Source organism: Camelina sativa, chromosome 1 (assembly GCF_030686135.1).
Source record: "Camelina sativa cultivar CO46 ecotype springtype chromosome 1, ASM3068613v1".
Classification (NCBI taxonomy): domain Eukaryota; kingdom Viridiplantae; phylum Streptophyta; class Magnoliopsida; order Brassicales; family Brassicaceae; genus Camelina; species Camelina sativa.
Genome location: NC_141880.1, coordinates 19,508,388 through 19,520,900, shown reverse-complemented (window position 1 = coordinate 19,520,900; position 12,513 = coordinate 19,508,388). Strand labels below are relative to the sequence as shown.

Here is a 12,513-nt window from a genome sequence, read left to right as displayed (position 1 = left end):
CAAAATATGTAACAATCCAATGCATTTGACTAATTATAAGAGTTCGGTTGAATTTGGAGTGTTTAGACACCACTTTTACCCATTTTGTCCCGAAACAGGCTAAAACCGAGAAAACAATGATGCGAAGCAGTAAAAAACTTTGTTACTATTTCTAGAGTTATAATGTGTGACAATCCAATGCATTTGACTAACTGTAAGAGTTCGGGATTAATTTGGAGTGTTTTGACAACACTTAAACCCGTTTTATCCCAAAACATGCTTAAACAGAGAAAACAGGCTAAAACAGCGAGAAAACATTGATTCGAGGCAGTTAACAGCTTTGTTACTGTTTCTAGGGTCAGAATGATTCAAAGCAGGAAATAGCTATGCTAAAACCGAGAGGAAACATTGATTTGAAGCAGTAAACAACTATGTTGCTCTTTCTAGGATCAAGCAGTAAACAGCTATGTTGCTCTTTCTAGGATCAAGCAGTAAACAGCTATGTTGCTCTTTCTAGGATCAAAATATGTAACAATCCAATGCATTTGACTAATTATAAGAGTTTGGGTTGATTTTAGAGTGTTTGGACAACACTTCAACCCATTTTATCCCAAAACAGGCTTAAACCAAGAAAACAGGCTAAAACCGAGAGGGAACATTGATTTGAAGCAGGAAACAGCTATGTTGCTCTTTCTAGGGTCAAAATATGTAACAATCCAATGCATTTGACAAATTATAAGAGTTCGGATTGAATTTGGAATGTTTAGACACTACTTTTACCCATTTTGTCCCGAAATAGGCTAAAACAGAGAAAATAGGCTAAAACCGAGAGAAAACACTAATTTAAAGCAGTAAACAGCTATGTTGCTCTTTATTTGGTCAAAATATGTAACAATCCAATGCATTTGACTAATTTTTAGAGTTCGGGTTGAATTTGGAGTGTTTAGACACCACTTTTACCTATTTTGTCCCGAAATAGGCTTAAACAGAGAAAACAGGCTAAAACCGAGAGAAAACGTTGATTCCAAGCAGTAAACAGCTATGTTACTCTTTCTAGGGTCAAAATATGTAACAATCCAATGCATTTGACTAATTATAAGAGTTCATGTTGAATTTGTAGTGTTTAGACGCCACTTTTACCGATTTTGTCCCGAAACAGGCTAAAACCGAGAAAACATTGATGCGAAGTAGTAAACAGCTTTGTTACTGTTTCTATGGTCATAATGTGTGACAATCCAATGCATTTGACTAACTGTAAGAGTTCGGGATGAATTTGGAGTGTTTAGACAACACTTAAACCCGTTTTATCCCAAAACAGGCTTAAACCAAGAAAACATTGATTCTAAGCAGTTAATAGCTTAGTTACTCTTTCTAGGGTCAGAATGTGTGACAATCCAATGCATTGGACTAAATGTAAGAGATCGGGATGAATTTGGAGTGTTTAGACAACACTTAAACCCATTTTGTCCCGAAACAGGCTAAAACCGAGAAAACATTGATGCGAAGTAGTAAACAGCTTTGTTACTCTTTTAGGGTCAGAATGTGTGACAATCCAATGAATTTGACTAACTGTAAGAGTTTGGGATGAATTTGGAGTGTTTAGACAACACTTAAACCCGTTTTATCCCAAAACAGGCTTAAACCAAGAAAACAGGCTTAAACCGAGAGACAACATTGATTCGAAGCAGTAAACAACTAAGTTACTCTTTCTTGGGTCATAAAATGTAACAATCCAATGCATTTGACTAATTGTAAGAGATCGGGATGAATTTGGAGTATTTAGACAACACGTAAACCCGTTTTATCCCAAAACAGGCTAAAACCGAGAACACATTGATTCAAAGCAGTAAATAGCCTATGTTACCTTTTTTAGGGTCAAAATATAACAATCCAATGCATTTGAATAATTATAAGAGTTTGGGTTGATTTTAGAGTGTTTAGACAACACTTAAACCCATTTTATCCCAAAACAGGCTTAAACCGAGAAAAAGGCTAAAACCGAGAGGAAACATTGATTTGAAGAAGTAAACAGCTACGTTGCTCTTTCTAGGGTCAAAATATGTAACAATCTGTAAGAATTGAGAGAAGAAGATTTGATTTGAGGTGAGAGATTAGTTGGGAAGAGAAGAATCAGATTGAGTATAGGTTGGAGAATCCATATATAGAGAGATACATATATAGAGAGATACAAAGGGGATATTCTCCCTAGGATACTATGCACAAATATACATAGAGATAGTGACATCTCCTTAATCACACATGTGACTTCCCTTTGACTTCCCACTTGCGCAACTTGTCCAACGGCTCAAAGGGGAAGGTTCTCGAAGGCATATGACCGTTGGAGGTTCTACTTGATGGACCGAGCTTGGTAAACCTCACGAGTGTACGGACGACCCACTAGGTTGATTGTACGGACGGTCGTACGGTCGTACGGACGGTGGTGTGCCCTTTCATACACCCCCTCAAGCTTGACACCATGGGCACCCACCTCATTAAAAACCTTAGTATAGAAAACCACTTGGGAAAAAACTATACATAAGGTAAAAAGAGTGTAGGTGCCATGTTAGGTACTCATGGCCGAGTGAGATCCACGAGACCAAGTTTTGAGTGAATGTACTCACACACTTGTGGGCTTGCTGCTTTGGTGAGTATATTAGCTAGTTGTTCCTTGGTTTCGGTATGGCATGGTAGAACAACTCCAAGCTTGATCAGCTCTCGGACCTTATGACAGTCTACTTCAATATGTTTGGTTCTCTCGTGAAACACCGAATTGGTTGCTATATGAATGGCGGCTTCATTATCACAATGCATTGTGATCGGCTTTGTTGATTCAATTCCTAGGTCCTTGAGAAGTGCCTTGAGCCACATTAGTTCTATTGTAAGTTTCCTCACGGCTCTATATTCGGATTCAGCACTTGAAAGTAATACGACCTTTTGTTTCTTGCTCTTCCAAGTGACCAAGTTACCACTGAGGAACGTGCAGTAGCTAGTAGTGGAACGGCGGTCTTCACGATCTCTGGCATAGTCAGCATCGCAATAGCCCACTAGTTCGGTGTTCTTGTTGCGCCCCATCCAAATACCTTGTCCCGGCGAGCCTTTGATGTATTTGAGGATTCGGTTCACCATGTTCCAGTGGTGGACAGTCGGATTCTTCATGTGCTGGCTCGCCTGGTTCACAGCAAAACAAATGTCAGGTAGATAAGCTTACCTACTAGGCGCCGGTAGAGGCTAACGTCCGTGAATGGAGCTGTATTGAGCTCCCCCTGTCCTCCAGCCTTGTAGTTCTCTTCAAGAGGTGTTGACACTGCTTTTGCCCCTAGTTTCCCTGCCTCACTCAACAAGTCAAGAGCAGATTTCCTTTGTGACAAAAATAATCCTTCATCTGATCTATATACTTCTATCCCAAGGAAATATTTCGATTCTCCAAGGTCTTTAATGTCAAAGACTGATTTCAAAAAGGTTTTAGTATCTTGAATACCTACTTTGTCACTTCCAGTTATGATGATATCATCAACATACACTAGAATGACAACTATACATTCAGTACTTGGTAATGTAAAGAGAGTGTGGTCAGCCTCAGATTTGCGAAAGCCTTTGTCAAGAAGTGTGGTGCTTAGCTTATGGTACCATGCTCTTGGAGACTGTTTTAAATCATAGATTGCTTTGTTGAGTTTTAAAACCTTTCCCGGACCAATGGTGTCCTCTAAGCCAGGTGGTGGCCGCATATACACTTCATCTTCAAGTTCTCCTTGCAAAAATGCATTCTTGACATCCATTTGCCACAGTTCCCAATCGAGGTTTGTGGCGAGAGAATGGACCACTCGAACAGTATGAAGCTTAGCCACCGGAGCAAACGTATCAAGATAGTCCTCCCCATACGTTTGTGTAAATCCTCGTGCGACAAGGCGTGCTTTATAGCGTTCGATCTCCCCATTACACTTATATTTGATAGTGAAGATATATCATGACGTTACAACCTTCTTGCCGTTGGGTAAGTCGGCTTCATCCCATGTATGGTTTTGAACCATGGCCGTGTTCTCAGCATTGACTATATCTCGCCACTCCTTGTGGTCCTTGGCCTCATCATAGGTCCGTGGGATCCAGTTCTTGTCAATGTGGTCAAGGAAGACTTGATGATCCATAGGGAAATGAGCAAACGAACATACGGCCATGTTGTTGTAGTACACCCGAGTGTTCTTCCAATTGTTGGGATAAACTTGATGCGCTGACTTCATCTAAGAGGAACTATATGCCAGCATCAGAGTCAACACTCCCTTGTGTGTCTTGTTCCTCCGGTTGGACCGCGTCCGCTAGAGGTGGCTCAGGATTGTCGTCCGTAGGTGGAGAGGCATCTCTTGGTGCGTCTGGTGCCTCGGGATCAAGCTCAGTAGGTTGAACATGGTGCTCTGGTGATGTTGACCCGTCCGGCGCGTTGGTGACCCGATCATTTTTGATGCCTAGCCGCTCAAGTATAATGCGTAGGTTTCGTGTCCGTCGGATGATGAGGTCGAGAGATTGCGAAGTTCGGCCCAGTTTTTCTCATCATAGAACCCTTGTGATTCTACAAACTTGACATCACGAGACACTAGGACCCTCTTCAAATCCGGCTCATAACACTTGTATCCTTTTTGTGTAGTGGAGTAGCCAATAAACATGCTTTTAACGCTCTTGGCATCAAGCTTGTCTCGTTGTTCACCTGGTCGCAATACATAGCAAACACAACCAAACACCCTTAAGTGATCAAATGTGGGTTTTACTTTGTTTAATACCTAAAATGGGGATATGTCATGAAGGATCTTTGTTGGTGTGCGGTTGATGAGATAACAGGCTGCAAGAACAACATCTCCCCAAAAACGCTTTGGAACCCTTGTGTGAAACATCATAGACCTTGCTACCTCCATGAGATGTTTGTTCTTCCTTTCAGTCACTCCATTTTGTTGTGGTGTGTAGGGACAGCTAGTTTGGTGAATAATTCCATGATTAGCTAGGTATTGTTTAAAGGCATGACTTGTGTACTCCCCACCATTATCTCATCTCAAAATTTTAATCTTTGCATTATAGTGGTTAGTAACATAATTTTGAAAGTTAGTGAAAGCCTCAAGAACTATATCTTTGGAAGGAAGTAAAGTCAACCAAGTATATTTTGATTTTTCATCAATAAAAGTAACAAAATATTTTTGATTTTCTCTAGAAAGGCAAGGAGAAGTCCAAACATCTGAATGAATTAAATCAAAACAATTTTCATAAATAGTAATAGACTTAGGAAAGACAGATTTGCAATGTTTACCAAGAATACAAGCCTCACAATTTTTATTCTTAAAAGACATATTGGGAAACATAAGTCCTAAAGCTCTAAAGTGAGGATGTCCTAGTCTATCATGCCAAATAGCACTATTAGCTAGAAGGAGCCAAATTCAAATCCTCAAGCACATAGAGGTCGTCTTTTGATACTCCTTGGCCAAGAACTTTACTTGTGTCAATATCCTGAAAATGAACATTGTTAGGACCAAATATTGCATAACAATTTAGATCAGTGGTAGCTCACTTGACAGATAATAAATTTGAAGTGAAGGTAGGCATGAAAAAGGCTTTAGAGGTTTTGTTAAATAATTTTAATTTACCAATGCCTTTAACTGGAACTTTATCACCATTAGCTACAACTACACTACCATTTGCTGGTTCAATTTCACTAATTAACTTAGAGTCACTAATCATGTGACGTGAAGCTCCAGAATCAATGATAAGAGGTTTAGAAAAGGTTAAGGCAAGATTGGAGTTACCGGACGCCTCTTTGAGGGCTTTGATGAGTGCGTCCAGGTCCGACTTCCTCACCAGCTCCGAAGATGCCGTTAAAGCAGTTCCATTACCCTCAAGAGTGTGTCCACTTGGTGTCGAGGTAGTCACCTCTCCTACTGTGTTTGCTTGGTGAGCCCTTGGTCCTCCTCGGCTTGTTCCTCCACGGTTTATACCGAGGTGGGGGTGGAGAATCCAACAGCGACTCTTGAAATGGCCAGCCTTCTTACAATGTTCACAAAATGGTGGGTTCTTGTCTTCATGCTTGTAATAACCCTTGTTGGTTGTGGCCATTTCTGCCTTTTTAGCGGTTACAAGCTCCCCTTTGCCACCAAAAAATCCAATCGAGCCATGTTCCTTTTGTATTTGATTACACACATCATCAAGACTTGGGAGTTTGTCTGACCTCAATATGTGCTTGATGAGTTCATTGTAAGATGGGTTGAGTGTCAAGAGGAGACCAAACACTTTGTCTTGTTCACGTCGTTCGTTTAGGATAGCCGGATCAATGGTCGCCAGTCGGAGCATTTCTAGTTCAGCCCAAAGAGATCTGAACTTGCCAAAATGTTTGGTAAACTCCATGCCCTCTTGATTGAGGTTGTTGATGGCCCGCTTGATTTCAAAGATGCGGTTGACATTAGTGACATTTCCGAACACATTCTTGAGTGTGTCCCATAAGTCCTTCGCGGTTTCACAGTATGAGTAGGCCTCAAGGATAGGGGCATCTAGTGAGTTTTGGATAATGGCTAGAACCCCTTGATCCTCTTGGAACCATTTATCTTCGCGACTGGTGATAGGATCCTTGTCGTCTTTGGTGGTCTTATCGCTTGGTGCTTCACTTGTGGTGATATGGGACCAAAGTCCTCGGCCACACAGGGCTGTTTTTGTGGTTCTTGCCCACAGTAAGTAGTTCTCTCCTTTGAGAGTAACAGGAACTATCAAGGTTTTGATGTTTTCCATGATAAAACCGTTGGTTTTAGTGTTTGTCTAACAGTTAAAAGAAAGAGAGTTTTCAGAACAAAGATTTTAAGAACAAAGAGTTTTGATGCGGAAGATTGTGGTGAGAGTGGAATCAAGAGACAGGAACAATCTGCTCTGATACCATGTAAGAATGGAGAGAGGAAGATTTGATTTGAGGTGAGAGATTAGTTGGGGAAGAGAAGAATCATATCGAGTATAGAAGTGTAAAAGAGAGTAAGCGAGAGAGAAAATAGGTTGGAGAAAGAGTTAAACTCCTTTCTTACTTTATTTAGATCATACTTACAATCCATATATAGAGAGATACAAAGGGGATATTCTCCCTAGGATACTATGCACAAATATACATAGAGATAGTGACATCTCCTTAATCACACATGTGACTTCCCTTTCACTTCCCACTTGCGCAACTTGTCCAACGGCTCAAAGGGGAAGGTTCTCGAAGGCATATGACCGTTGGAGGCTCTACTTGATGGACCAAGCTTGGTAAGCCTCACGAGTGTACGGACGACCCACTAGGTTGATTGTACGGACGGTCGTACGCACAGTGGTGTGCCATTTCATACAATCCAATGCATTTAACTAATTATAAGAGTTCGGATTGAATTTGGAATGTTAAGACACTACTTTTACCCATTTTGTCCCGAAATAGGCTAAAACAGAGAAAACAAGCTAAAACCGAGAGAAAACATTAATTTAAAGCAGTAAACAGCTATGCTACTCTTTATAGGGTCAAAATATGTAACAGTCAAATGCATTTGACTAATTATTAGAGTGCGGGTTGAATTTGGAGTGTTTAGACACCACTTTTACCCATTTTGTCCCGAAATAGGCTTAAACAGAGAAAACATGCTAAAACCGAGAGAAAACATTGATTCCAAGCAGTAAACAGCTATGTTACTCTTTCTAGGGTCAAAATATGTAACAATCCAATGCATTTGACTAATTATAAGAGTTAGGGTTGAATTTCGAGTGTTTAGATACCACTTTTACCCATTTTGTCCCGAAACAGGCTAAAACCGAGAGAAAACATTGATTCGAGGCAGTTAACAGCTTTGTAACTGTTTCTAGGGTCAGAATGTGTGACAATCCAATGCATTTGACTAACTGTAAGAGTTCGGGATGAATTTGGAGTGTTTAGACAACATTTAAACCCGTTTTATCCCAAAACAGGCTTAAACCAATAAAGCAAGCTAAAACCGAGAGAAAACATTGATTTGAAGCAGTAAACAGCTATGTTACTCTTTCCCGGGTCAAAATATGTATCAATTCAATGCATTGGACTAATTATAAGAGTTTGGGTTGAATTTGGAGTGTTTAGACACCACTTTTACCCATTTTGTCCTGAAACAGGCTAAAACCGAGAAAACAATGATGCAAAACAGTAAACAGCTTTGTTACTGTTTCTATGGTCAAAATGTGTGACAATCCAATGCATTTGACTAACTGTAAGAGTTCGGGATTAATGTGGAGTGTTTAGACAACACTTAAACCCGTTTTATCCCAAAACAGGCTTAAACAGAGAAAACAGGCTAAAACCGAGAGAAAACATTGATTCGAGGCAGTTAATATAGACCATGAGCCACTCGAGACTTGATTGTGTCCATACGGTCGTTCGTACGAGTACCAATAAGGCCGAGCCCTATCAATATACTTAGAAGAGAAGAGGTCGAGTCTCTTCCTTACAAAGGCCCAAGAGAAGAGAAGGATCGAGAAGGAAGCTTGTAGCCGTTGGAGGAAGTCACATGTTTCCTTAAGGGAAACCTCGAGATGTCACTTTCGCTATAGGGAACCTCCCTCTCTCTCTCTTTGTGTCGTTATCACTATTGTAAAGGGTGAAGCCCTAGTCTCACTTACTATTTAAGGCTTTTGGCCGACATTGTAACCTACCTATTCTAATAGAATCTCTTTTCTCTTCATTCTCTTTGTTCTCTTGTTCAACCTTATCTCTAAACTCAATCTTATTCCGCTTAAACTAACATGGTATCAGAGCATGTTTTTCAATTTTTGATTCTCTAAACCTACTCTTGCTTTTCATTATACTCTCAAGTCTTCAATCGTGCTATCTATTCTCGTTATACTCATTCTACTCGCTATTCTACTTACTCTACTCTTTTATTCTCAAATCTGTAACAATGGATAACAACAAACCAATTGTTACTCCAGTATTGCTCAAAGGAGCAAATTACTTGTTGTGGAAGAGAACCTCAAAGACCGCACTTAGTGGCCGGGGACTATGGATCCATGTTGAAACGGACCAACTCCCCAAGCTACTAAAGAAGACGGTAAAGAAGAAAAGGAAGAAGACAAGGAGGCTGATCTAGAGAAGGAAGTCAAGTGGTTCCAAGAAGATCATACCGTGCTTGCCATTCTCCAAAACTCGTTAGACGCACCGATCCTTGAAGCCTACTCGTATTGCGAGACGGCCAAGGAGTTATGGGAGACGCTAGCGAATGTTTATGGGAACGTGACCAACTTAACTCGAGTGTTTGAAGTTAAGAAGGCGATTAATGGTCTCCATCAAGAAGACTTGGAGTTCACGAAGCACTTTGAGAAGTTTAGGTCACTGTGGGTCGAGCTTGAGATGCTTCAGCCAATCACAATCGATCCAGCCATTCTCAACGAAAGAAAGGAGCAAGACAAATTCTTTGGCCTCCTACTCACTCTCAACCCGGCGTTCAATGAACTCATCAAGCATATCCTTCGTGGAGACAAGCTGCCTACTCTCGAAGACGTTTGCTCTCAAGTACAGAAGGAACAAGGCTCTCTTGGTCTCTTTTGTGGAAAGGAAGACTTGGCCACGACCAACAAGGGAGTTTACAAGCAGGCTGACCGGAGAGTGGTGGTATGTGACCACTGCAAGAAGAGGGGTCATGTGAAGGACAAGTGCTGGGTTCTTCACCCTCATCTCAAGCTGGCCAAGTTCAAGGCTGATCTCTCACAAGAAGGGTCAAGCGGTCAAGGCGCCGGTACGGCGAATCAAGGAGGTGCAGCAGCCATGGCAGCCTCATTTGGAGATCTTGTGAGGAAATCTGACCTGGAGGCCTTCATCAAGTCCATTGCCGCACTAAAGGATTCTGGTACCACCTTCTTTGCTTCACAGCCTAGTAAAACTCTTGTTGTTGACTCAGGTGCTTCTCACCACATGATAAGTAACCGTAGTCTTATAAACAACATAAAACCGGCTGTAGGTAATGTGATTATTGCTAATGGGGACATAATACCGGTTAAAGGAGTAGGAGACTTGAAACTGTTTGGTAAGAACTCAAAAGCTTTCTTTATGCCTACATTTACTTCTAATCTTTTATCAGGTAAAAGAGCTACTACTGATTTAAACTGTAATACAATCTTTGGTCCTAACAGTGTACATTTTCAAGATATTGAGACTGGAAAGATCCTTGGAGAAGGAGATGCTAAAGGAGATCTCTATGTCCTAGAGAAAACTTCATCAAGTCCATCTAATTTATTTTCTCTTATATCGAACCTTAGTAGTATTTCAAGTGATGTATGGCATGCTAGACTAGGCCATCCTCACTCTAGAGCTTTTGAATTAATGTTGCCTAATGTTTCCTTTGATAATTCAAGTTGTGAGTCTTGTATTCTTGGTAAACATTGCAAGTCTATTTTTCCTAAATCTACTACCATTTATGAACATTGCTTTGATTTAGTGCATTCTGATATGTGGACCTCTCCTTGCCTATCTAGATATAATAACAAGTATTTTGTGACCTTTATTGATGAAAAATCTAAGTACACATGGCTTACCTTGTTACCATCTAAAGATAGAGTATATGATGCATTTGTTAACTTTCAGAATTATGTCACTAATCATTTCAATGCTAAAATAAAGGTACTAAGATCGGACAATGGAGGAAAATACACAAGTCACAAACTTAAAGCACATTTATCAAAACATGGCATACTCGAACAAACAAGCTGTCCCTATACGCTCCAACAAAATGGCGTAGCCAAGAGAAAGAACCGGCATCTCATGGAGGTGGCGAGATCGATGATGTTTCAAACCAATGTCACCAAGAGGTTTTGGGGAGATGCTGTGATGACAGCGTGTTACATGATCAATAGGACGCCAGCAAAAGTCTTACAAGAAAAATCACCATATGAGGTACTAAATCAATTTAAACCCTCTTTGGATCACTTACGCGTTTTTAGGTGTGTGTGCTTCGTCTTGGTGCCAGGTGAACAAAGAACCAAAATTGATGCCAAAAGCACCAAATGCATGTTCATTGGCTACTCAACAAGTCAAAAGGGGTACAAGTGCTATGATCCGACCACTGGCGGCATACTTATCTCACGAGATGTGAAGTTCCTTGAACAACAAGGATACTACGAGTACGAGAAGAAGGACTGGGACAGCCTGAAAGACCTATCTCAATCCAATTCCGATCGGGAAACCAACATGTGGTTCCTCCTCAACCACCTTGGCATTACAGCTCCATCGAATCACGCTGACCAAGAGCATACCGATCAGACCTCTCATGAACCTGTGCAAATCTCTACACCGCCTACTGAAGAGGAAGAACAAGAAAATGCGCCCGAGCCACTTGTTCTTTGACCCAATGAAACTCTCGCTGAGCCGGACCATGATGATAGTGATCACACAAGTGCTGAAACCGATGTTCCTCAACAAGATTCAAATGTGTCTCTCCCTCGACGAAGTGAACGCCTCAAGTTTCATCCGTCAACTTGGAAGGAGAAACGTGTTTACTATAATAATCAAGTTGTGGCTCATCCAATTCAAGCTGTGTGTTCGCTTGACCTTGTTCCTCCAGACCATGGTGCCTTTCTCACCAAGATCGATGCTTGGTTTTTTCCTCAAACCTATAATGAGCCTAAAGAATACAAGGAATGGTTAGATGCTGTTGACGATGAAACTGGTGCCATAATCCGCAATCATACTTGGGACGAGGCGGATCTTCCCAAAGGAAAGAAAGCGGTCAGCTCAAAATTGGTTTTCACAATCAAATATCTAAGCAACGGTGATGTGAAGCGATATAAGGCTCGTCTTGTTGCTCACGGCTTCACACAAACTTATGGCACCTATTACACGGATACGTTCGCCCCGGTCGCCAAGCTCCACACCGTCCGTGTTGTTCTTTCACTTGCCACCAATCTGTCGTGGGATTTATGGCAGATGGATGTCAAGAATGCGTTCCTTCAGAGGGAGCTCGAGGAGGAAGCCTATATGCACCCCCCTCCGGGCCTAGAAGATATCGTTGCTCCGGGCAAAGTTCTTCGCCTCCGCAAGGCTGTTTATGGCTTGAAGCAATGAAACGAGTTCCTTTCTTGTGTGTGTGTGAAATGGAATGTGAATGAATGATGTGATGATGATGATGAACAATGGTGAAAGCAGGGTGTTTCAATTCCCCTTATGTAATTGTAGTATAAGAGGTATCAATCCTAAATGAGTGAATGCAAGCAATCAAGGTGTGCAATACTTGTCTAAGTTAAGCCAATTATAGAGGGTTTTTGTCACTAACAACCTATTGCAGAATGTAAAAGCTGAATGGACAAGATACTAAATGTAATGGAACAGAATGATTATGGCAATAATAATACTATAACAGAGATCAAACTATAGTAATGCAGGTAATGAACTAATGCAAGGAAAGTAATGAACACGAAACTAAATGAATGCAACAGAAATGCAACTAGAATGAAATAAGAAACGAGACAGGACAAACACAAATCATAAACAAGAGTTATGGGAATGAACTCGGGCAAGCACTCGATCGAGTGTAGATC

At 41.0% G+C, this 12,513-nt stretch overlaps 2 protein-coding genes across 2 annotated transcripts; one reads left to right on the top strand and one right to left on the bottom strand.

Moving 5' to 3' along the window:
* Positions 1-5,520: 5,520 nt before the first annotated feature.
* On the bottom strand, positions 5,521-6,732 carry LOC147950129 (uncharacterized). Its single transcript, XM_087512246.1, has one exon. The coding sequence runs from the start codon at positions 6,730-6,732 to the stop codon at positions 5,521-5,523; it is 1,212 nt and encodes a 403-aa protein (XP_087368372.1).
* Positions 6,733-8,885: 2,153 nt separating this feature from the next.
* On the top strand, positions 8,886-12,040 carry LOC147950128 (uncharacterized). Its single transcript, XM_087512243.1, has 5 exons — positions 8,886-9,035; positions 9,251-10,007; positions 10,062-10,114; positions 11,018-11,314; positions 11,462-12,040. The coding sequence occupies exons 1-5, from the start codon at positions 8,886-8,888 to the stop codon at positions 12,038-12,040; spliced, it is 1,836 nt and encodes a 611-aa protein (XP_087368369.1).
* Positions 12,041-12,513: the final 473 nt, after the last annotated feature.